At 37.9% G+C, this 22,832-nt stretch overlaps 1 protein-coding gene across 8 annotated transcripts in view; it reads right to left on the bottom strand.

Moving 5' to 3' along the window:
• The window catches only part of ZNF423 (zinc finger protein 423), a 378,444-nt gene that overhangs the window by 91,300 nt on the left and 264,312 nt on the right, over positions 1-22,832 (bottom strand). For 4 of the 8 annotated variants that reach the window (XM_075940232.2, XM_075940234.2, XM_089781460.1 and 1 more), the window contains 2 exons: positions 20,754-20,838; positions 11,065-11,154 (listed from right to left, as the gene is read on the bottom strand). In XM_075940232.2, coding sequence (XP_075796347.2) covers positions 11,065-11,154; positions 20,754-20,838 — 175 coding nt within the window. The remainder of the gene's footprint in view (positions 1-11,064; positions 11,155-20,753; positions 20,839-22,832) is intronic. The other 4 variants (XM_075940237.2, XM_089781461.1, XM_075940235.2 and 1 more) reach the window with 1 other exon arrangement.

Below are 22,832 nucleotides of genomic sequence, written 5' to 3'. Positions count from 1 at the left end.
ATTGCTATTAATATGAATTTATTTTTTAATACAGAGGTTGATACTTTATATTCTACTGGAGGAATGCAGTATTACAAAAGTAAAATACCTCCCCTTTACTCAAGACTTTATTACTGCCTGCCTGACAGAAACCAGACAAAGCAATAAAACAAAAGGGGAGGGAGGGGAATGTTAAGCTTTCCATTGATTTAAAAACCTATATTATTTTATGATACTGCTTTACTCTTTGCTAAGGAAACTAACTCTAGACCTGATCAGAGTATCACTTTTCAAATACCTAAATCCCTGTAAAGGTTTAGTGTCTGGCTGTGTGCATTTTGCTCAGTATTAACATGTTCAATGGAGTACTTTGATTTTTTTTTTATCTAGACGCCAGAAGCTGGTGAATATATGCTTCATAGCTTCAGATAAACCTTTTGTTCTTCTGGGGCTGATCAGCTGGTGCGGCAGTGAGAGGGAGAGGAGGAAGGAAATTCACAGGGGCTCCACGGTTTCAAAAAGTCAAATTACCTCTGAGCCATGGCATTGCTGATAATTTAAATGAAAAAATATATATACAGGCTGCACCACACAACATCTCTACTGTTAGGACTTTTAATGAAGCCCCAGTTGTGATGACACTGAAGCAGAGAACGCTACGGTGGGATAATTACTTGGCTCCCTCACAGCTGAGTTTCACAGATGCATTATTAACGGCACATTCCATGCCATAACGAGCACCGAATGTAGGTGGGATTCACAAACCCCGGCATCCGCCATTAGCGGGTTGGCGCAAACACAAATGAGTGTTTTCACAAAAGCATGCAAAGGTTGTGAAATTCCAATGAATTCTTTCACTGGAAAAATAGTTCAAGCTGCCATGACCGGATATGTCACCTCCCATGGCACACTGTGCTCTGAGTGAGGCACCATGGGAAATTATAGAATCAGAATGCATTGATTTTTCTGTAGAAAATACAGGCAGCAGCCCTGATGAAGAATTAAGGAGGAAATGTAATAACCTAATTCTCCTCCAATCTCATTTTCCCCCTTCCTCAGTGTTCCCCACCTTGTTTTTGTTTAACAATTATCCATGTACGCAGAACTGAACTCGGCTTTGATACAAGTGGTTGAAAGGACTCTGGGCTGGATATAACTACACCTGCTTTCATCAGAGCTGATTTTAGCCCACTTTGTGTGAATGTCACCAGCTCAGAGACATACTTGTTTTAAGCTGCCATGTGTTTCATTCTGTTCTTTGTGACATTCACCCTCTAAACATTTTCTTTTAACAGGCTTTCTCCATAAAATCTATTTACAGTATATGTAGTTATTAATAACTCCTCCTCAAGCTATACTCTACATGGCCTGAAAGCTCTAGAGGATAAAGAGGGAATTTTCACAAACACAAATTACAGGAAACACAACATTAATGTCTTCCACTCCCATTAATCTCGGGCAGATTAATCTAGCATCATACCTACACCCTCCTCAGCCTAATAATAATAATAAAAAAACCAAGCAGTTAAAACAATCTTTATGGCCATGCTGCAGAATTTTCTTTTCATTTTCAGAAATCAGCTTGGCGTAAGAAATACTATGAAATCAGTGGCGGTGCTGGACATTTTTATTTTTTCCTATAAGCTTCCATTTTAAGGTGACCTTTTCTTTTTGTATGTTACCCAAAGTGTTTCTGCGCTCATATGAAATAAGCAGTCTCCCAATAATTAACATCAGAGCTTAATGAAGTCCAGCTGCTGTGATGGCAAACTGAGAGGCCAACCTTTGTAAACTAACTTGGGCTTGTCTAGTTACAGCTACTTTAAATCCACAGCACTCAACTTCTCTTTTTATCTAGTTCTCAAAGATAATTCTTTACCAAATAGGACAAGTCTTCAAGATTAAACATTTAATAACAATGTTTATCTTTGAAACAATATTTCATGATACCAAATCTATAAAGGGTTGGATCAATTTCAATGAATCATGTAAAATTAATACAAATCCAGAGCAGCAAATGAAAATGTGAACCGTTAAAAGACATAAATCTTTAAAAATTCTACAAGTATAGTTCAAAGAAAAAATTGGAAATCGTTTCTTTGGCAAAGTCCATTTTCTCTGAACTAATTTTCTGATAATATGTAAGAAGCACTAAAAACAATAGTTTATTAAAATAATGCTGTTTGCTAGATAATCCATTATGTTCATAATTATGGTTATTATACTTGGTAAATTTTGTATGAGAATGTCAAAAAAAGGTCTCCATTATAAGTCATACCACATATCCTTCAGTAACATCAACTCTTTCTACAGAGTCCTCTTTTACACATGTTTTCATGCAATAGTCCTTATGTGCAATTTTTCCATTCACCAACACTGAAAGGTGTCTGATTTAAGTGGCAAGTTTCTAAACACCTCTCAGATCTTCATGGTAGATCCCACCTTCCACATTTCTGCTTTATGCACAAGCACAAAAGTCACACGTATGTCAATGATAAATCCTATGCACTGATGGAGTACAAAATATCAGTCAAGATCTATTATGAAGAATTTAGAACTGTACTTGTGAGAGGAAGCTACAGATATCATAATACGATATTTCAGGGCTTGCCCTGTGAAATTAATCTAAGACAAGATAGATTCTGAATTTAAAGTGAGTTACCTATTCCTGATTAACTCCATGTGTGGAAGCTCTTATTTTAGAAGGAGAGCACCTAATTCTGAACTATCTTAAATGTTTTTATAAAGTAGATTAAACTAACCAGGAACTAGGCATTCATTCTGGAGTAAGAGTGTCCGTGCATGGAGTCATTCAGGAATAGGTAATCAGGCATAACTCTTCATGCAGACAAATCCTTAGATAGCAATTTCATAGGTGACTGGCACTCATGCAAGTGAAGCATATATATATATATATATTCAGTTTTCAAAATCACTGGCAAGCATGACTTCTATCATGATAAACACTAAATGGCCATTATAAAGATATTGGGGGAGAGAATTGGCTAATTTATTTTCGTTTACACTAATTTACACATAGGAAACATATAATCATTGACTAATACTTCCAGCATAATGAAATCAACAAGAGGTCAGTCATGAACTCTGACCAAAACTGCAACACTTATAATAATTTCACTTCTTGAACTAGCAAACTAATATTGCATAGGTATTAAAGTGCTTCCTAGATAATTATGGATGTCAATGCTCTTGAGAATATAATTTAATAACAAAATCATCAGTTTACATGATAACCGTCCTCCAGGGAAAAAATTAGTGTGTGCACCGTAATACTGATTTTTAAACTCAAATTCCTTTGTTTACTTTAACACTAGTTTTGGACCCTTCTGCTACCTAAAAACTCAAAAGGTGTTGCTTTTTTTTTTTAATTGCATAACACAGCAACATTCTGTAGCATATCAACATTTATCAAGTAGGAAGGTAGCAAAACAGTAAAAGCCAAAAATTAAAGTTTGTTCTACTAAAAATAGTGCACTGATCAGGTTTCATTACTGTATTTCTTTTCTAACGATAATAACATGCACTTATTACAAAGCAGTTCTGATTAAATTTCACAGTGCAGATATTTGGGAGAAGGAACGGGATAGAACAGGAGAATATGTCTGCTTTTATAAATAGGATGCATGACACAATACACCTGTACACACTCCCCATTCCTCATATAACTTCGGGTCTGTATATAAAACAGCCATGGAAATAAATGTTTAAAACCAAACACGTAATTTGGAAACGTCTGTTAACCATGATTATCCTGTCTTAAAAATGAGCATTTTATATTTCTTAGCTCCCTCTTTTGTTCAGTTTTGGTTCTCAAGCTTGCAGTTTTCTGCTCTACACTATTTACTGTACATACTGTAACGCAACCTCACAAAAATTCTACTCACTCATACACCCAGCATGAATAATTTTTAATTGGGAGAATAAAATATCTTTAGTTTGTTCATAAACAACAATGGCCAAAGATAAAGGGCTAAGCAAGTAAATTTTAAAATTTCAAGATGATTTCCCAAGGCTGCTGCAATCCATATAGCTTCTTTTCCAATTACAAAGTTCATCCATATATTAAGCCTGAAACTCATGGGAATCATCTTTTTGAAAACAGAAATGGAGCTGCCAAATTTGGATTCGGTTCCCGTTTTTTAAACTTTCCATTTTCCCAAATTGTGGTGTTCACATTTGTTTTAAGAGTCAACAACAAAATGAGAGCCTGAGTTTGGATTCCATTTCTCTCCAAAATTTGTTGCAGTTTAGAGCTAAAGGGAAGTTTGGAGCCCATCTTCACTCCACAAAGAGATGGTGACATTTTGGATTTGTTTTTGCCCTCCCAAAAGCTTACTTTTTATATACAATGGGTGATTGGTCTTATGATATGCATTAGATGCTCCATTAAAGGATGTGGAAACCTTTCTAGAAAAAAATATTTTTCTTCATGGTAAAATAGGAAGGCAAAGTGCTACACACTAAGAATTATTAACATGTTAAAGATTTTAATAGGCAAGATCATGGAAGTCTGAAAGCATGGTTCATTTATGCGATATATTTATGTATACAAGCCCATTAGGGTCTATAGAGCTTTTTAACATTATCATGCATAAATATATAGTCACCGTACATAAATGTATACACATAGTAAATGCATGCTAATAACCTTTTGAATTAAACATGTTATAAATCTGGTGCAGTCAAGATGAAGCAATAAATCTAAAAACTCCAATATTCTTTATTGTATTAGAGTATTTTACATATACACATTTATAGAAAGATTAATAACAATATTTATAGTTTTATCATCTTAAACTTTAATTTTGTTAGTAATATAGATGGATTTTACTTTTATGGGAGTTATTTAATTCTCCAAAGGCAAGATCATGTTTTTCTATTAAAAGGAAGAGAGACATACTTCTCCTTAGTCCTTAGAGTGCTAGCCTTCACGTGCTGCAGGATGTTGTGTGTCAATTTTTATACACACCAATTTCTTATTTGATAGTTCAAGGTGAGTACTCCAGCTGGTAACAGTTACTTTATTAATACCCCCAAACATCTCCAAATATTGTGCATGAAAAATGGCACATACAACTTTTCTTGTGTTCACTTTATAGACAGAAAAATACTAATTGTGTTTTTAAAATCTCCATAGTATTTTGTCAATATTTTTATTACAGCAGAGCGTGTATAAATATTTTATTGTAAACCAAGGGCCTAAAATAAACAGTTTAGTAAATAGTTATTACATTACAAGGAAAAACATCTGTGGAAACTGTTTTCCATGTAATTATTCTTGCTATTTTACATTAGCGCTCAACGTGAGTTTCTTTGGCTCTAATGTTTCACTTATTCTAAATCTTCCTTCTTGTTGCTATTATTAAAATCTTTAAAAGGTGCCAAATCTTAAATGAAGAAAAAAATGATTCGCTAGAAATTATTCATATCACAGTGAGCCTCTACTAAACCTGGCAGGGGTGCAATATTTTCGGTGAAATTAACATAAAATATACAACTGCAAATTATCCAGGAAATAGCTATGTTCTTTACAGCACACATTTACATTGGGGGGGAAGGGGAGAATGTTCTGCTTATCTGTCAAGCACAAAGCGAAAACCAGTCTCTTCCAAAGCTAGCTTTAAAGGGAAAATAATAGATCTGCATAGGGAACATGGTCCTTAAAGAGGATATAACAAATAGCTGGTTGGCAAAATCATCCTCATAAAATTACTGGAAATAATAAACCCTGGACATTTCTACTGCTGAATGCTAGCAATCCCATTTTTAAATTTCTCTTCTTGATACACTGAATCCATTTCTTCTGTTAGGCCTGAGCCCTTTCTGCTAAAACACAAGAAAAATTGTAATACTGTATAAAATGCAAATCTTGCTGTAAATATTTTATAAAATTGTTGCATATATCCCAAAAGCTATAGGTCTTAATTGAGAGCAGGCTATTTTGCCAGTCAATATATGGAAATGTAAAATGCTAATTCATGTTTTTCTACTTGTGAAAAGCCCTGGAGAACAGCAAAACCACAAATGCACTCACTTTAGTATTATACATATAATTTGGCTCCCTCTTTACAATCTCCACTGTCCTGGCTTTTATCTCCCAATGGCTGCAGAGGAAGAATCACAGAATCACTTTTACATCATCTGCACAGGAAGTCAACCCCCATGCTCTGCCAGCTTGGCAAAAGAGCAAGAAGCTGAGCTAACTAATACTGCAAACAGGTACTGAAACAAGGCATTCCAGACCTCTTACACAATAAACAAGCCCTAAATGCCATTAAATGTGATTGGAGAGGAACAGCATGTGAACAGTGTTTCACGAGTGAGAACTAACTTAAATTAACAGCTGCCCAGACAGAAGGCATAGAGGCAGATATGAAATCCAGTGCAGCCCAGTGCACACACCTGCAAATATTAGAAGTCTCAAGATTTTTTGCTGAAGTGTTCTTAGCACATTTAGCTTTTGGTTTTTAGAACAGTTGATGACTGTTTCACTAAAGCTTAAGACTCCTGTACTTGGTATCATGAGAAAATCTGACTACAAGCTGAAACTCCATAAACCGGAACTCTCTGGTTTGGCAACTTCAGATCACAGATGTTCCAGGAGGGCTGGTGGTTGGGTTCCCTGCAGCTGAGCTGCCCAGCTCCCTGCAGCTGGGTTGCCAAGTGGGGCTGGATGCCTAGCGTGCCGCAGTTGGGCTTCTTGGCAGGGCTGAGAGCCCAGTGCACTGGGAGCTGGGCTGAAGCTGGGCTGCCCGACGTAGCAGGGAAGGGGGAAGTGGGACTGGCAAGGCAGCGTGGGACTGGTAGTGGGGAGCCACCTGGGAAGCCAGTGGTCAGTCCAGGTCTAAGGGTGGGGGTGCCGGTAGCAAAGGACCTCCCCTAGTCCAGCAAAATTCCTCATCCAGGACTGGTCAGTTCCCAAGGGTGTCAGACCAGGGAGGTTCAATCTATAGACGTTAATTTGATCTGATTAAATATATTGTCACCAGTGTTACACTTTATTTACTTGTGCGCACATTTACTTGGTGCGGGAAGGAATGGGAAGAGGATAGTCTTGTGTCTACTTTAAATGAAACCATCAAGCCATTACATTTTAAACTCTCAATTTGTAGCTGAGAATGGCTCTAGAGACTGAAAATAACAACGTTCCCCAACAGTTTTAAGGGTCCCTTTTCCCATTAGCTTTTTAAAAATCCTTGGAAGAGAGCTGAAGTAAACATGGTGGCTTTGTTTAACCTCAACAGTGCCAGATTAGCGTCAATTCTGGCCTTAAACGCTATGAAAAAATGCTGTGTAGGCAGTATTAAAAAAACATCATTTACTCTCTGGCTGTATCTAGACTGCATCCCTTTTCCGTAAAAGGGATGCAAATTAGACATATCGCAATTGCAAATGAAGCGGGGATTTAAATCTCCCCCGCTTCATTAGCATAAAAATGGCTGCCGCTTTTTTCTGGCTCGGAGCTTTGCCGGAATAAAGCGCCAGTCTAGAGGCGGATCTTTCGGAAAATAAAGCCTTTTCCGAAAGATCCCTTATCCCTCTTAAAATAAGGGATAAGGGATCTTTCGGAAAAGGCTTTATTTTCCGAAAGATCAGCGTCTAGACTGGCGTTTTTTTCCGGCAAAGCTCCGAGCCAAAAAAAAGCGGCAGCCATTTTTATGCTAATGAAGCGGGGGAGATTTAAATCCCCGCTTCATTTGCAATTGCGATATGTCTAATTTGCATCCCTTTTACGGAAAAGGGATGCAGTCTAGACACAGCCTCTGTCTTTAGCTCAGAAGAGGCTGTTTAGTCCTAATCCTGAAAAAATGTACTTTGTGCATAGTGCTTATTATGAGAAGAAATCCCTCTTAAGTCAACAGAACCACACAGAGTAGTAAGAGTTTCAGGATTGAACCCTATTGGGGAAAGAGGATGGAAATTAAGTTGATTGGGTTTTAACTGTTGGATCATGTAGCATTCACTTACACCAATAATCATAAATTATATAAGAAGCTCTATTAACGTAATCTGGGACCACACAGTGATTAAGGTTCAATCACACGAGTAAAGCTTACGGAATATTTCAGTGGAGAGCCAAGTGCATAATGGATCTCAATTGAACTACAGGCAGTCCCCGGGTTACGTACAAGATAGGGACTGTAGGTTTGTTCTCAAGTTGAATCTGTATGTAAGTCGGAACTGGCGTCCAGATTCAGCCGCTGCTGAAACTGACTGCCAGTTCTGACTTACATACAGATTCAACTTAAGAACCCCAAGCGTCCCCAAGTCAGCTGCTGCTGAAACTGATCAGCCGCTGATTCCAGGAAGCCTGGGGCAGAGCAACTCTGCCTCGGGCTTCCTGTAGTCAGCGCTGGTCAGTTTCAGCAACGGCTAACTTGGGGACGCCTGGGGCAGAGCAGCTGGGGTGCTGCTGGGTTGGTCCAGTAGTGCCCAGAGCGGCGCTGCAGGACCAATCGGCAGCGCCCCAGCTGCTCTGCCCCAGGGTCCACAACAAAAGCCTGGTCTGCTGGGGGGGGGGGAGGCACACTAGCTGCGTGGCTCTCCTCTCCCCCAGCAGACCAGGGACACGGGGAGCAGAGCCGCAGCGGCAGCGGGGTGCCGCGCCTCTGAGGCTTTGCTCTGGCAAAGTCTCAGAGGCGCGGGACCCCGCCGCGACTGTGGCTTCAGTCCCGGTGCCCCTGGTCTGCTGGAGACGGTCCCCAACAGACCACAGGCACCGGGAGCGAAGCCGCAGCAGCAGCGGGTTCCTGCGCTTCTGAGGCTTTGCTCTGGCAAAGCCTCAGAAGCGCGGGAACCCGCCGCTGCTGCAGCTTCAGTCCCGGTGCCCCTGGTCTGCTGGAGACGGTCTCCAGCAGACCAGGGGCACCGGGAGCAGCTTACGAACGGGGCTTTCTCACCCCGGAGCTGGCAGGCAGCAATCCGCCACCTCGACCTCCGGGGCGAGAAAGCCCCGTTCGTAAGCTGCTCCCGGTGCTGCGGCTTCAGTCCCGGTGCAAGTACATTTAAAGAAGGTACAAGTACATTTAAAACAAGATAGTTTCATTTTTGTTTAAAGCCATCATCTAATCTATTTCACCTTTTGGTTCTGACATATACTCGTGTAATTCTTTTTATACCTTTTTCCTATAAATGGGAACATATCTATTCACATTAGGTTTTTAAGAGATTTATTTTTTGCCAGTCTCATATTTTGGGTGCAAGATCCTAATCCGATCATGACAAAATTCCTATGCATATTTTTATCACTTTACCTAGATTTAAACATTTTACAAACTAGAAGATTTTACCCAATACTACTTGGGTCCTTGAGGGCAGGGAGGCACGAGGTGTTGAGGGTGAAGGAATCAGGGCAGGGGAAGGAGGCTGCAGGGGTCAGTGGGAAGGGGCGGCTGCTGGCTGCTCCACAACAGCAGGGGCTGCGTGGCCTGTGGCACCGGGGGGTTAGGGAGAAGCATTTGGCCCAGCTGCCACTTGGGGACAGGGCTATTCGAGTGGCAGGGACCTCACTTTTGGGCCAGCTGAGCAGCAGGGGATGCATTACAGATCTCCATAGCTGTCAGGGAGGTGGACATTGTGCAATATAACTCTCCCTGCTATCACAGCTTTCCCTTTCTGTTTGATGAAAAACAATCACATTCCACATACATCCCATTGTCTTGGCACAACCAAACCCTTACTTTGCTTTAAGTTAGGATAAGGGAAAGCTGCAAACCATATTTGGTGGCTTAGTTCTTACCATTTAGGAGGCATTCTTGAACAAACAGACTCACAAATGCTCTCAAATATATAGTATATATCGCTATACCACGTCATAGAATATTAGCCATCTACATTTGGCTACAAATTTGTTCAGTGCTGTCTAGTTACCGATCATTGCATGATCTTTCATCACTTGATTTTTTGTTGCAAACCTTTCTCTCGATATACGTCATAGATGCAGAGTTAGAAAATGATAGTCTATATCCCCATAAAGTGAAGAAATCATATGGGCAATTGGGTGAGTAAAACAAGCTGAAATAAATGACAATTGTTGATACTAGCTGACGCGGATCCACTATCACATGTAATGAAACTGCATTTGGTTGTTCTGCAGTAAAACCTAAAGTTAATAGTATTATTCTTGCATAACTGAATGAAAACTAACAATGTTTATTATTGTACAACAATTAGTTTTAGGGCTATACAACAACATTATATTCAATAATTTCAGAGGGGTAGCTGTGTTAGTCTGTAACTGAAAACATTAAAAAAAAATAACGAATAGTCTTGCAGTACCTTGGAGACTAACAAAAAATGTAGATGGTATCATGAGCTTTTGTTGGCACAACCATTTCTTCAAATGAACAAGGTATTGATTTTATTCTTTGATAGGTATGGATGACGATTCACAAGACAACTGTGTATCTAAGGCAGGTTTCATCTCTGGGTATGGTTATATTCACTATAGAACAGGGTTGAGGAACCTTTTTCGGGCTGGGGGCCACTGACCCACATAAAAATCAGTCGGGGCCCCACAAAAGTAAGAAGAAAAAAAAATCCCCTCACTAGGGTTGACAGATGGTTTCTGAAAAAATACCGAAAAAAAAATGGACCCTGAGAGTTGTTAAGCAAACAAGCCCCCAAAACCAAAAAACATTATGGCCCCTTTAAAAAATGGTTAGTAGGCTTTTTGGCCCTAACAGGCTGCTGGCAGCTGCCCGCCATCTTGCTTCCCTGTGCTGGCCCAGACAGCTCCCCTGCGGAACCTGGTAAGCACTCTGTATAAAGCCGGACAGCCCGGGATTTTCACCTCCTGGCTGGGAAAAAAAAATCAGAAAGTACCGGACATTTTAGGTGTCCGGTATTTTCTGATTTTTTGTTTACCAGACAGGAGGCGAAAATACCAAACTGTCTGGTTCAATACCAGACACCTGGCAACCCTACCCCTTCTATCCTCACACACCAGAGCCTAGGGGGGGCCCAGCCTAGTAGATTTTGTGCTCTCCAGTCCCAGAGAAGGTAGCAGGGTGCGGGGAACCTGTTTACACACACACAAAGTTCAGCGTATACTTTGTTTCCTACCTGCAATAACATTTTTCATAGTCCTCCTCTCCACCAATGCAGGAGCTGGAAAAGAAGGTAACGTCTCACCATATGAGGTTTGTGCTGCACCTACAGGAAACAGGAGGTAAAAGACTCAACTCTTCCCCATGAGGTCAGCACCTCATTTACCCCCAGTGCATGGGTTAATTCCAACATAACAAAATAAAGAGGAAAGAAATTCAGGGGAGAAGAAGAAAGTGTGTTGGTGAAGAGGACGACTATGGAAAACACCATTACTAGTCTGTAATTATTCTTTTTCATACCTCCCCTCTTCACCAATATAGGAGTTGGAAAAGAAGTTCAGTCCTCACCATATAGGAGTGTAATTGACAACAGATGTAGGCAATAGCCCCTTACCTTAAAATGACTATAGTATCTAACAGATCCTATGACTGAAAGTGCATTTGCTGCAGAAGTTTATGGCAGGTAGGAAAAATGTGCAGGTTTGATCCAATTTTCCAGAACATATATTCCATCTGAAAATTGCTTACATCTCCCCGCAGAATACATATTCATGCAGTAGGGAGAGACTCAAGATCCTGCAGTTCAAAATATTCTCATGTAGGCATGGATCCATCTGGGAACTGTAGTATTTGGATGCAATGTGTTTTCCTTCACCAATAAAACAGGGTAAATAATGATTTTTAGTTGTAAAAAAGGCGCCATTTTTCCAAGATAATTGTCAATGTCTTGCCTGACATTCAACGAATGAATAATGTGAATTGATTACAACAGACCAACAAGAGTTACTGGTTCATTTAAGGAAGAAAGAAAGGAAATGTTTTGGACTTGATCATTGCCGACTTCTTGTAGCTACCACTAAAGTTAGTGGATGCACGTACTTAGAATCACTGAAGCTCAGAGTTTTTATTCGTAAGAATGGGACTTAGATTTACTTTTCTAGTACTGAGCACTCTCTACCCACTGTCTAATGACAGGGTGCACTGGAACGGTGTCCGTCCCTCCTCAAATAGATAAAATAAATGGTGCATGGATCTTCTATAACCTTGGTCAAAGATGTTACACCTTTACCATGTATGTACTTCTCTCTCTCTCACACACACACACACGCACGCGCACGCTTTGTTTTTAGGTGAGCCCAGATATCTTGCTAACGTAGAAACATAGACCTGGTAGTTGATAAGAATTGTTTGACAGGACTTGGAAGAAGGACATCTTCTTTCTCCACGAAAAAGCATTAGCTGTCTGTTAACAAGCAATTTGCTGTTAAAACGTCATAAACATCTAGATTTCAAGGCAGAATTGGTACAAAGCTACAGTGAGAAAGAAGATTCAAAACAGTACATGGAATTACAGTATAAACAGTATACAGTATAAACAACCTGCAGATGTGATGGTATACAATTAGCCTTTACAATCTTCTCTATCAGTTCAGTGGTTATATAATATATAATCTCACGGAAAGAGGTTATCCTGTTTGACTAGATCATACTTGCTCATGTGTGGGTAGTGGTAGCATGAACTGTTAAAGGGAACCTAATGTTGAGTTTTAGGTTGTTGGATTATTCATCCAGTTGATGGATGCTATTTTTAATTCTTAATTTCTTCACTGCTTAGAGATAAAGAAGTCTAATTCAATTTTAATCTAATCTAAAAAATGGTTCTTTTCAGCATCTTTATCCAAAAGTGATAGAGAGTCTATAAGCTTTCTTAATAAAATATTTTTCATATAGTTTTCTAAGAGAAAACATATAACTTCAAATGAAATCTTTCATGACAAGGGAAATCAAATTTCTCATATATGCTATGCTGTCAAATGCCAGGCTTTAAAGAAATTATTTTGGTACTGCTAAGGGCCTCAATTATTTAGTAATTTTATTAATTTCTTAAGTAAGCAATGGTGCCATTGAAAACAGAACTCTATAATGAAAAGAAGCAGGATTTAAGTGCAAGGATATAAATTGTTCTGCAGAAATGAAAGTTATGGACAAATTCATGTAAAGAGCAAAAAAGATATCTTTACAGCATCACTCTAGAAGTCTGAAGCTTTGTTTATAGGAAGATTCTGATTCTTTGTTTTTTATAATCAGGAGAAAAGACTGAAAGGTCTGATGGAAAATGTAAGTGCTGACCTTTATAGTAGGAAAAAGTTGAGTCATTTTGTCACCTGTAGGTAGAATCAAAATTCTATATGGTGAGATCTTACCTTCTTTTCCAGCTTCAATGTTGGTGAAGAGGGGCTCTGTGAAGAATGAGAGCACTGATATTCATAGGTATGTGCCCACATATAAACAAATTATCTAACAAACAGGCAGAGAATATCTCTGCAGACTGCTAAATACAATTCTGTTTTTATTTGGCTGTTTGTTTGTTTGTATGTTTGTTTTTGAAAATACAATAATTATCAAAGTTAACAATATCACTAAAGTGAAGAACAAGTTGCAGCATCAAAATATCACAGCTTACACAAACCAAAGTTTACTGGGAAGAGTAATTTTTGCCACACTAGTTAACAGATGTTGAAAAGCTGTGAATTGATTAAGATGCTTGCTAATGATAACTTTTAAGAAACATCAGACTTAACATTCAGACTGATTACAGAAAAGGTGTTTTATCAACTGAATAAATATGAAACTACCAGGAAAATGTTTAAATGAATTTAATCATAACTGCATAAAAAAACTGAGTTGAAGGGCCAAAAGGAATCTTAACATAGTTAAGAGAGAATGAAAACAACATAAAGCCATGTTTACAGACGATGATGCATGTATCATGCAAAACAGGAATGTTGTCATAACAGCTATAAAAATGTCAGTGAAAACTCAACTACTATTATGCAAGGTTTAAATGAAATGAAAAAATTCAAAGGGAAAATGTGAATGAATACATTAGAGGAAATGCTATTTCTTTTCTGGTAGATAAACAAGCAAAATAAAATACATTTTCACAAAATAGAGTAATTTCTAGAAACAAATATGCATAGATAACAATTCTAAAAGACTACAGCTACACTGTATATCTGGATGACAAAGTTATTAATATTTCAAGCAACAGATTTTCCATCTGTCAGAAAGAAAGGGAGGGCTAAAATATACAATTACAAATATCATTTTAGAATAGGAAGCCAACTAGATACTGGATTCTCTTAGGACCCAACATTTTTCCTACTAAAGACAAGGGGAGTTTTTCCATTGACTACAATGATTATAGGCTCTGGCCTTGAATGAAACTATACTATTACTGTTAATTGTTTAATTATCATCAGTGTACATTTGCAATGCTATATCCTCCTCGTTACAAGTATATATGTTCCACGTACGTTATTTAAGAATATATAAATCATTATTTATTATTATTAACAATAAAAAAGAACTAATGTAAAACTCAGAACAAGCACTTTAGGTTGGACTATTACATTTAGGTAAACATCTATAATACATATTTCCTTTTAAGACCCTCAGTCCTGTAACAAATTCCATGCAGACAGATGTGCACAGGCATAGAGTCCCACTGACACAACAGTATTTCACACCCACTCAGAGTTTTATTTATATAGGCAGAGTGCAACTGAGAATCAAAGCCCAAATAGCATTTCTAAACAGAATGCATGTCATTCACATATAAAATGGTGTATAGCTGGGTTTTTTTCTTTCTAAAATCAAATTCGAAAGGTAGATGGCTATCTTAACATGTGATTCTGATACTTATGATTAATGAAAAGAAATCTATGAAGAATTACATATTCAAAGCAAATATTGCAATAATGTATAATGGTTATACTTTCAACTGTGCATTAAAAGAGCAACACTTAAAATATGCTTTAAAATACGGATGTTTTTACAAATACATTTTGAATTCTTAACATATTCATAAATAATGCACATATTCAACTGTTAAGTCCAGAAATATGTTATTGTTGTTAATTTGCATTTAATGCTTCAAAAACAATTTGGCACATTTTTTATTTGCCTCAGCACTTGAAAGCTATTAAAGACACTGTGTTCCAATGTCATCAGCATTGCTACCATATACTTGAACTCGGCGCTGGGCTATACACTTATGTCAGTATATCTACATCACTCACAAGTGTGGAAAACCATACTCTTGAGTGATGCCGTTATGCTAGCCTAACACCAACACCTGGTGTAAATGGGCAGGCTTCTCCCTTCTACATAACCACCACTTCTTGGGGAAAGGGAATCCTACACTAATGGGAGAAGCTCTCCTTTCATTGAAGGTAGTGTCTTCACTAAGCATTGCAGCTGTGCCTCTACAGCATTGTAAGTGTAAACAAGACCCGATAGTTGGTCAAGAATTAAACAGTTTTGTCTCACTCATTTGACACAATGTCATGACTGGATGGAAATTATTTTTTTTAACCAAGAAGTGCCTTCACGATTTTTTTAAATTTAAATAACTGAGAATTCAAGCAGCATGTTTAACTAACTGTACATAAGAAAAAATAGAATATTTAAAAAGAAGGTCTTCCTTTAATACTTTTTTAATAATTATTTTACTAAGCTCCCTATTTTGAAATGCGCTGACTCAGCTCTCAGGTCAATGAGAATTGTTAGGACTTAGCATTCCAAGGATCAAGCCCTAAATACAGAAATGTTTTTGTATCCTAGAAGGAGATGCTCATGGTAAATACTTCCACCTTTGCATATGCGATTTGTAAAGTATGGTAAACTCCACCCATGGATCCATTTCATTACAACAAAATGAATGCATATACTCAGGTAGCCCGATGATGGGAAACACTATTAAACCATAAGGTAGCTTTACATACATATAAGTATGTTGATAGGACAGTTATGTAATTAGCTGCATCAATGAAAATGTAACAAAAAAATTCAAGTCCCATTCTGACTGTGAAATCTTTTAACTGCTCTCTTTATGTTATCTCTGTGATTTGGTTGCCTACCCATTAGTAGCTTTTTTAACGTGAAAACAATTTTCTGCACCATTATCTTTTAAAAGTGTATCATCTTAGTTCTTTGGGTTTGGCCTAAAATATGTTACGCTAATTATTATTATTTTTGGTCATGGTTTTATTTAGAATATTTGTCAATTTACAAAAAAAAAAAAAAAAAAAAAAGAAGAAGAAGAAGAAGAAGAAGAAGAAGAAGAAGAAGAAGAAGAAGAAGAAGAAGAAGAAGAAGAAATAATGCATTCTGCATGTGTTTATGATTCTGGCAAAACAATTCCACAAGTTGAAACAATATTCAGGAGGAATCGATGGTAGTTGGTCACATATTATGGTTATACAGATGTTTGTGATCCTATGTTACACAAGTCAAAAATATCATTAAAACACACTACAACTCATTCCTCAGCAACATACTTTTGTTTTTGCATTGACATTTCTTTTCTCCCCTTCATGATTACTATCAGGCCCAATGGTAGTTCCCCATCATATAAGCCAGAGACTGCTAAGTCTATATAGCAGTCCAAGATTCAGACCACAGATGTATTTAATACAACTGCTGCTGTTGTCCCCTACAGCTGTAAAATGAATAAACCAGGGCTCCTGCTTTATGTATTTCCCAACACAAATTTAGTGCAGGTTCTGGAGTCCATCCTAGTTTATAATAATCTGCCCATTTTCGCATTCCATGGCTCTCAGAAATAGTTTGCCAGAAGACCATCATACACAGATTGGAGAGAAGCTGGAAAGCATATACAGAGATGATTGGTCTGTATATTTGCGTGTGTACGTATAAAAAATTAATAAGGATGTTCATTTTGTTGACTGGACAGTTAATCTTAGAGTAGTAAAAATTCAAGTATATAAGTACATACAGCTGGAGGAGCTGTTGAACCCCTTCTAAGGTGTGTCCCACTCTGTGTATGGTGACTTCCAAACAGTTAGATGAAATTACAACCTCAAATTACTTAAACTGACCTTCTCACAAAACTCTAGGGGGTGGAATACTAGGCCACAAACACAACACAAAGACCTATCAGTGGCCACATTACTGAATATGCACATGTCCTATTGCTCCTTCAGTCATAGGAGAAAGATCTAATAAGAGCTTTCCATGATTTTTGCTATTGCCATGGATGTTCAGCTCCCTTGCCTGTGAAGCCAGTTGCTTACCATGCCCATCCTCCAAGGCATCTAACAGAGACTGAACATCAGAGGCAGTGGTAGGAGAGGGAATGGGGGAAAACACTTGAAACATGGCTAGGTCAGCACAATAGCAGGTGTGGAGTACAGAGACTGCAAAAACTACAGACATTTTTTGATATACTCCTGGGTAGACTCCCCAGTGCTAGAAAATGTTTCAAAGTGGGATCCCCTTTCTGTGTGGAAATGTTTTAAAGGAGCCCCAATCAGTGGAATGTTTCAAAGACCTTCTGATCATGTTTCTGAATAGGTCCCTTTCTGACTAATCATGACTAAAGGGGTCTGGCTCTGTTGCTAAAACCTTCCTACAGCTTCTAGCTTAAAATAAAACAAGACATTTATCATATACCTACTCCAAGGATGTATCTAGTCTGTTCAGTCTCCAGGGCTTCTGCATGGGACTCAATGTGCTTCTGTGGATTTGTACAGGATATGAAGGGCTGGTGTGCAGAAGGGTAATTTTTCAAAGCAGTGTGTGGGAGCAGCATTGAAAATTTCTTTCATGCTACTCTGAAAATATCACTTTCCTTTAGTGAATTTCAACCAGAACCACGAACAACCCCTGAGTATGCAGACCAGAAGTACAAGAGGGAGATACAGCCCAGTTAACTGGACAAAATACTTGGCACTGTTTAAAAACTACATTGTAAGAAGCAAAAATGTTAAGTATTTAACCATGCTATAGAGGTGTCTTGTATTACAAGACAGAGATCATTTCATTGACCATTATTTGAAAAGAATAATTATGAGCTTAGAAAGACACTATTAATTTATTTTGTGTGCATTAGAGTATGACGGGGAAAAGTGCTGCTCAAAGATGTTATACTGTCAAATCTAGTGACTTAAGCCATTGAACACATTTACAATTCTGAGGAACTGACATTTTCAGCCCAATCCCCACTCCCTGAAAGAGGCACCACACTTTTCTCAGCTCCGTGTCTTCTACCAATGCCACAGTTTCCAGCTCTTCAGATAGTAGAATTGAATTTTATCACATATACTTAAATATTACTCCAGACAAGCAGAAATTCAGTGTTACAATCATAGAATCATAGAATGCTAGAACTGGAAGGACCTCGAAAGGTTATCAAGTCCAGTCCCCTACCCTCACCAGAGGACCCTCACCAGAGGACCAAACACCATCTAGATCATCACTGACAGATGTATGACTAACCTGCTCTTAAATACGTTCAATGGTGGTGATTCCACAACATCCCTAGGCAATTTATTCCAGTATTTAACCACCCCAACAGAAAGTTTTTCCTAATGTTCAGCCTACATGCTGCAATTTAAGCCTATTGGTTCTTGTCCTATCATCAGAGGTTAAGAAGAATAATTTTTCTTCCTCTTCCTTGTAACACCCTTTTAGACACTTGAAAACAGCTATAATGTACCTTCTTGGTATTCTCTTTTCCAAATTAAACAATTCTTTCAGTCTTCCCTCATAGGTCATGCTGTCTACATCTTTAATAATTTTTGTTGCTCTTCTCTGGACCCTCTCCAATTTCTCCACATCTTTCCTGAAATGTGGTGCCCAGAACTAGACACAATACACCAGCTGATGCCTTTGAATACTTTTCATTTGTCCTTATTGAACTTCATCCTATTTACCTCAGGCCATTTCCCCAGTTTGTACAGATCATTTAGAATGATGATCCTATTTTCCAAAGCACTTGCAACCCCTCCCAGCTGAGTATCATCTGACAACTTTAAAAGCATACTCTCCATGCCATTTTATAAACTGTTGATGAAGATACTGAACAGAACTGGTCCCAAAACTGATCCCTGCAGAACTCCACTTGTTATGCCCTTCCAGCATGACTGTGAACCATTGATAACTACTCTGAGAACGGTTATCCAAACAATTATGCACCCACCTTAAAGTAGCACCACCTACATTATATTTCCCTAGTTTATTGATAAGGTCATGTGAGACTGTATCAAATGCTTTACTATAATGAATGCATGGAGTATAAATGTCTTAAAAAAACAATGACTTGTCTAGCAGCACCTTAAAGACTAACAAAACAGGTAGATGGTATCAAAACAGGTAGATCTTCTGAAGAAATGGGTTGTGTCCATGAAAGCTCATACCATGTATCTGTTTTGTTAGTCTTTAAGGTGCTGCTAGACTATCTGTTGTTTTTTTAAGTTTTTCTAGTTACAAACTAACTTGGCTACCCCACTGAAGCATATAGATGTCTGTAAGTTAAAAGGAAAGTTACTTTTTTCAAATGCATGAAACAGTTCTGCCTATAATAAAACAACATTGTCACAGCAGAATCCCATGTACTACATATTTTTAGATCACTGATTATCAACATCCGCATGACAGCTTAAGTCATCAGCTTTCCTAAGGAGACCTCTCTTTCAGGTTTCTTAAAAAGAGGAGGAAAATACTTTGAAATCACTGTGGTCCAATTAGCAAGGATCTAACCTTCAAGCCTGCAAACAAGAGATTACATTAACACGGGCTACAAAAGCTAACATTTTTAGATATCTTCACCTTAAACTATTTCACAGACTTGTAACTCTTGCCTAGTACTACTATGGAAATTACTTTGCATTTATAAAGTGGTTTTTTTAGTCTTCATGTCAGTTTTTAATTCTCCTTTTAATATTTGTGCATCATTCATATTAATGATAATGGGAGTTACATTCTTGCATTGAGAGGAGAAAAAAGTCTCCTAAATGTAAAAGTGTTCTAAGAAAACTATTATGCTTATCTAAGATAAATGCTGCACGCGAACATATGAGACACATAAAGTATACTGTAGGGTCCTTGAAGGATCTCTTACAACATATGCCTAGAATGACACATGTAAGAAACTCCTTTGTTATCTATGCATCAATATAAACTAATCTCTTGAGCCATCACATATATTTATAACATCTGTACAGAAAGGAAAAAAAAACTTCTTTCCAATTGTCAGAATAAAAGTGACCATCCAGCTGCAACAGAAATACAACCCTTCAGATTACAGTAACTTGAATGTAGCTTGTTATGCTAGGGATTTCAGCAAAGCATTGCTTTAAAAAAAATTGAACATCTGAAAAGTTGAACCTTCTAAAGTCCAAAACATTTTGGAAAAAAAAAAAGAAAGAAAAGAACTGAAATAATTTTTTAAGCATTCTGTTTTGACAATGTGCCTCAGAAATTCACCACATTTAACAGGGAAAATGTGAGCCATTAAATCTATTCAATGTCATGACATACAAAATTGAAGCATAATTGCTCCTAAGTGGTTGACAACTGGCAAGTACTTTTTACATGGATAGAGGAAAATTTATGCTATAAAATGGAAGATGTTGTCAAAAGTTTCATTTTAATACAAGTGAAAATGCTACAAGAGGATTCAAAAGGGTAGAAAAAGCTCAGCAGTAACAGTTTTACAACCACACATTTGAAAAGCTTTGAAATGAACAATCATTACATCTAAATCATTTGCCTTGAAAGTTTATAAAAAACATGAATATTAACAAATGATTACAACTGTGAATTTCAAAGAACACAAAACAAAGAAGAATTTAAAAAAACAAGTAGCCCATGAGAGGCCTGGTTTTAAAAGTTTCTTACCAATCATATGGTTTGCAACATGGATTTGTATCTCTCTTTCATTCTCAAAGGTCATCTGGCACTTGATGCACTGATAGGTCTTTTTCTGTTTAATAACCAAAAAGAGATTAGAGAAAACCATACTATAGCATAGAGTAGATGTGATTATAAATACAACCCATTATATATGATTAACTTTTCTCCTACCTAATCCTTTTCTCCATGTACCAAGGTTGTACAGGTTTGAGGTTTTTTTTGAATGAAAACTCTAGATGTAATAATATCCTGTTTTCAGACAATTTTAATCTCAAAGCAAAAATTTCAAATGATAGCCTAAGGCTTTCAATGCTGAGTACTTGAAAAACTGATTAGCGTCATAATCAAGTTATTATTGACACTTCACCTACAGCAGTACAAGCTTCTGTTGCAGGGAAAGAAAATACTTTTAAAAGGAGATGTGTTTGCTTTCAGAAAAATATCAACTTTTTTAAAAATGTACTATATTCAGGAAAACTCAAAGTACAATACTTTGAGGAAAGTAAAGGTCCATATATATTTTATACATTGGAAATCTTCAAAATCCTAATATGAAAAATAATTTCCATACTCTGTTGTATGTTTTCTGTGTCATATGTCATAACTAATGAGTCTTAGATGTAGAAAACAGGAGACAGTGTGAAGACACAATTGCACAAGCCATTTGTTCAAACAGGGAAAATGGATTTGTACTCAAGATTAACAGTGGTGTGTGCTCTAGTAGTGTGACAAGGAAGACTCTAAAAAATAATTTGGATTTAAATCCAAAACATAATTTGCAGGGATTAAAATGCACGACACCAGTGCTAAAATTGTGTAGATTTACAGATTTCTCTATAATGTCTTCCAATGCCACTTTTAGTGGCACTAATGCTGCCTACAAAAGATTTGTAAAAGTATGTAGAAATATTGAAATGTGTTCACATGTAAGTTTGAGTAAAATGTACATAATACTTAAGACTGAAATGTATAACTACATGCCTAATAAGTATACTTAATTACTGCAACTGAACACACAAATAAAGGTGCACATTTTTCATGTGCACAAATGCACATGTAGTTTAGAAAAATCAACCCCTTTCTGCACAGAGTTTACAGGGAAGAAACTATTTCAACAGTAATACAGTAGCAATGACTCTTTCTGCTGCTATCACATTATGCCATGAGTACTCAGGGCTTTCCTCTCCAACACCTGTTGTGGGCAGCCCCAGAATGTGAATCCCACTTTTGTAGTTGATTCCCTAGCACTTAATTTTGAATTATTTAAATTTGTGAAAAATTTTGTATCTAAATTATTTCTTGTTGCATTCCCTCTATCTCTAAGCCCATGTGTTAAACCCAGTTTCCAGAACAGCAGTAATAAATCTGAAGATTTGGAGGAGAGTAGCAGGTCTTGAACACTTTTCTGAGGGGAGAGAAAAGTTGGTGCTACCAGTATTTTCATAACTACATTCTACTTCAGTGACAGGTTGGAGATCAAGATTAGTAAACATGGCCCAGCACCACAATGCAGTGAGGCACCATGGCTGTCCACAGACCCTAAAGGAGCAGAACCCTTCCCTGACCTTGGTGGGTGGAGTCCTTGCCGGAAGTCAGGAGGCGGTATAAAAGGCAAAACTAGGAGCTCAATTGGAGCCCAACCGCCAGAGGAGCCAGATTCCTGCCTCAAGCTCCTGAGCCGGGAGGCTGCTTTGGACCACAGACGAACCTTGACCTATGGCTGAGGCAATGTCTGAGAGTGAGACGTGTTGCGGTCAGGATCCCCGCTGACCCAGTGGCAGACCGATCTGCTGCTGTTAGGAACTGGTTGCTGCCCTGCCCCGCCCTGCCCTGCCCTGCCCCTTAGGCCAGGATGCACCGACTGTATTGGTGGAATGAGCCCTGGCCATGGGACAATACTCATGATGCTAATTCCCCATGTGCTACTGAACCAGAAAGGTCTCCCACTGACCTGGAAGGGGAGGAACCCCTTCTTGAGCAGAGTCCCACACCTGACTGGACTACACAAAACAACAACTGCAACTGTCTATATGTTTATAGTGTTGTTGTGACCGTTTTGGTCCC

The sequence above is a fragment of the Pelodiscus sinensis genome, chromosome 12 (genome assembly GCF_052426305.1).
Source record: "Pelodiscus sinensis isolate ZL-2025 chromosome 12, ASM5242630v1, whole genome shotgun sequence".
Classification (NCBI taxonomy): Eukaryota; Metazoa; Chordata; order Testudines; family Trionychidae; genus Pelodiscus; species Pelodiscus sinensis.
Note: the sequence above shows the minus strand (reverse complement) of the source record. Positions and strands in the feature narration are given on the sequence as shown.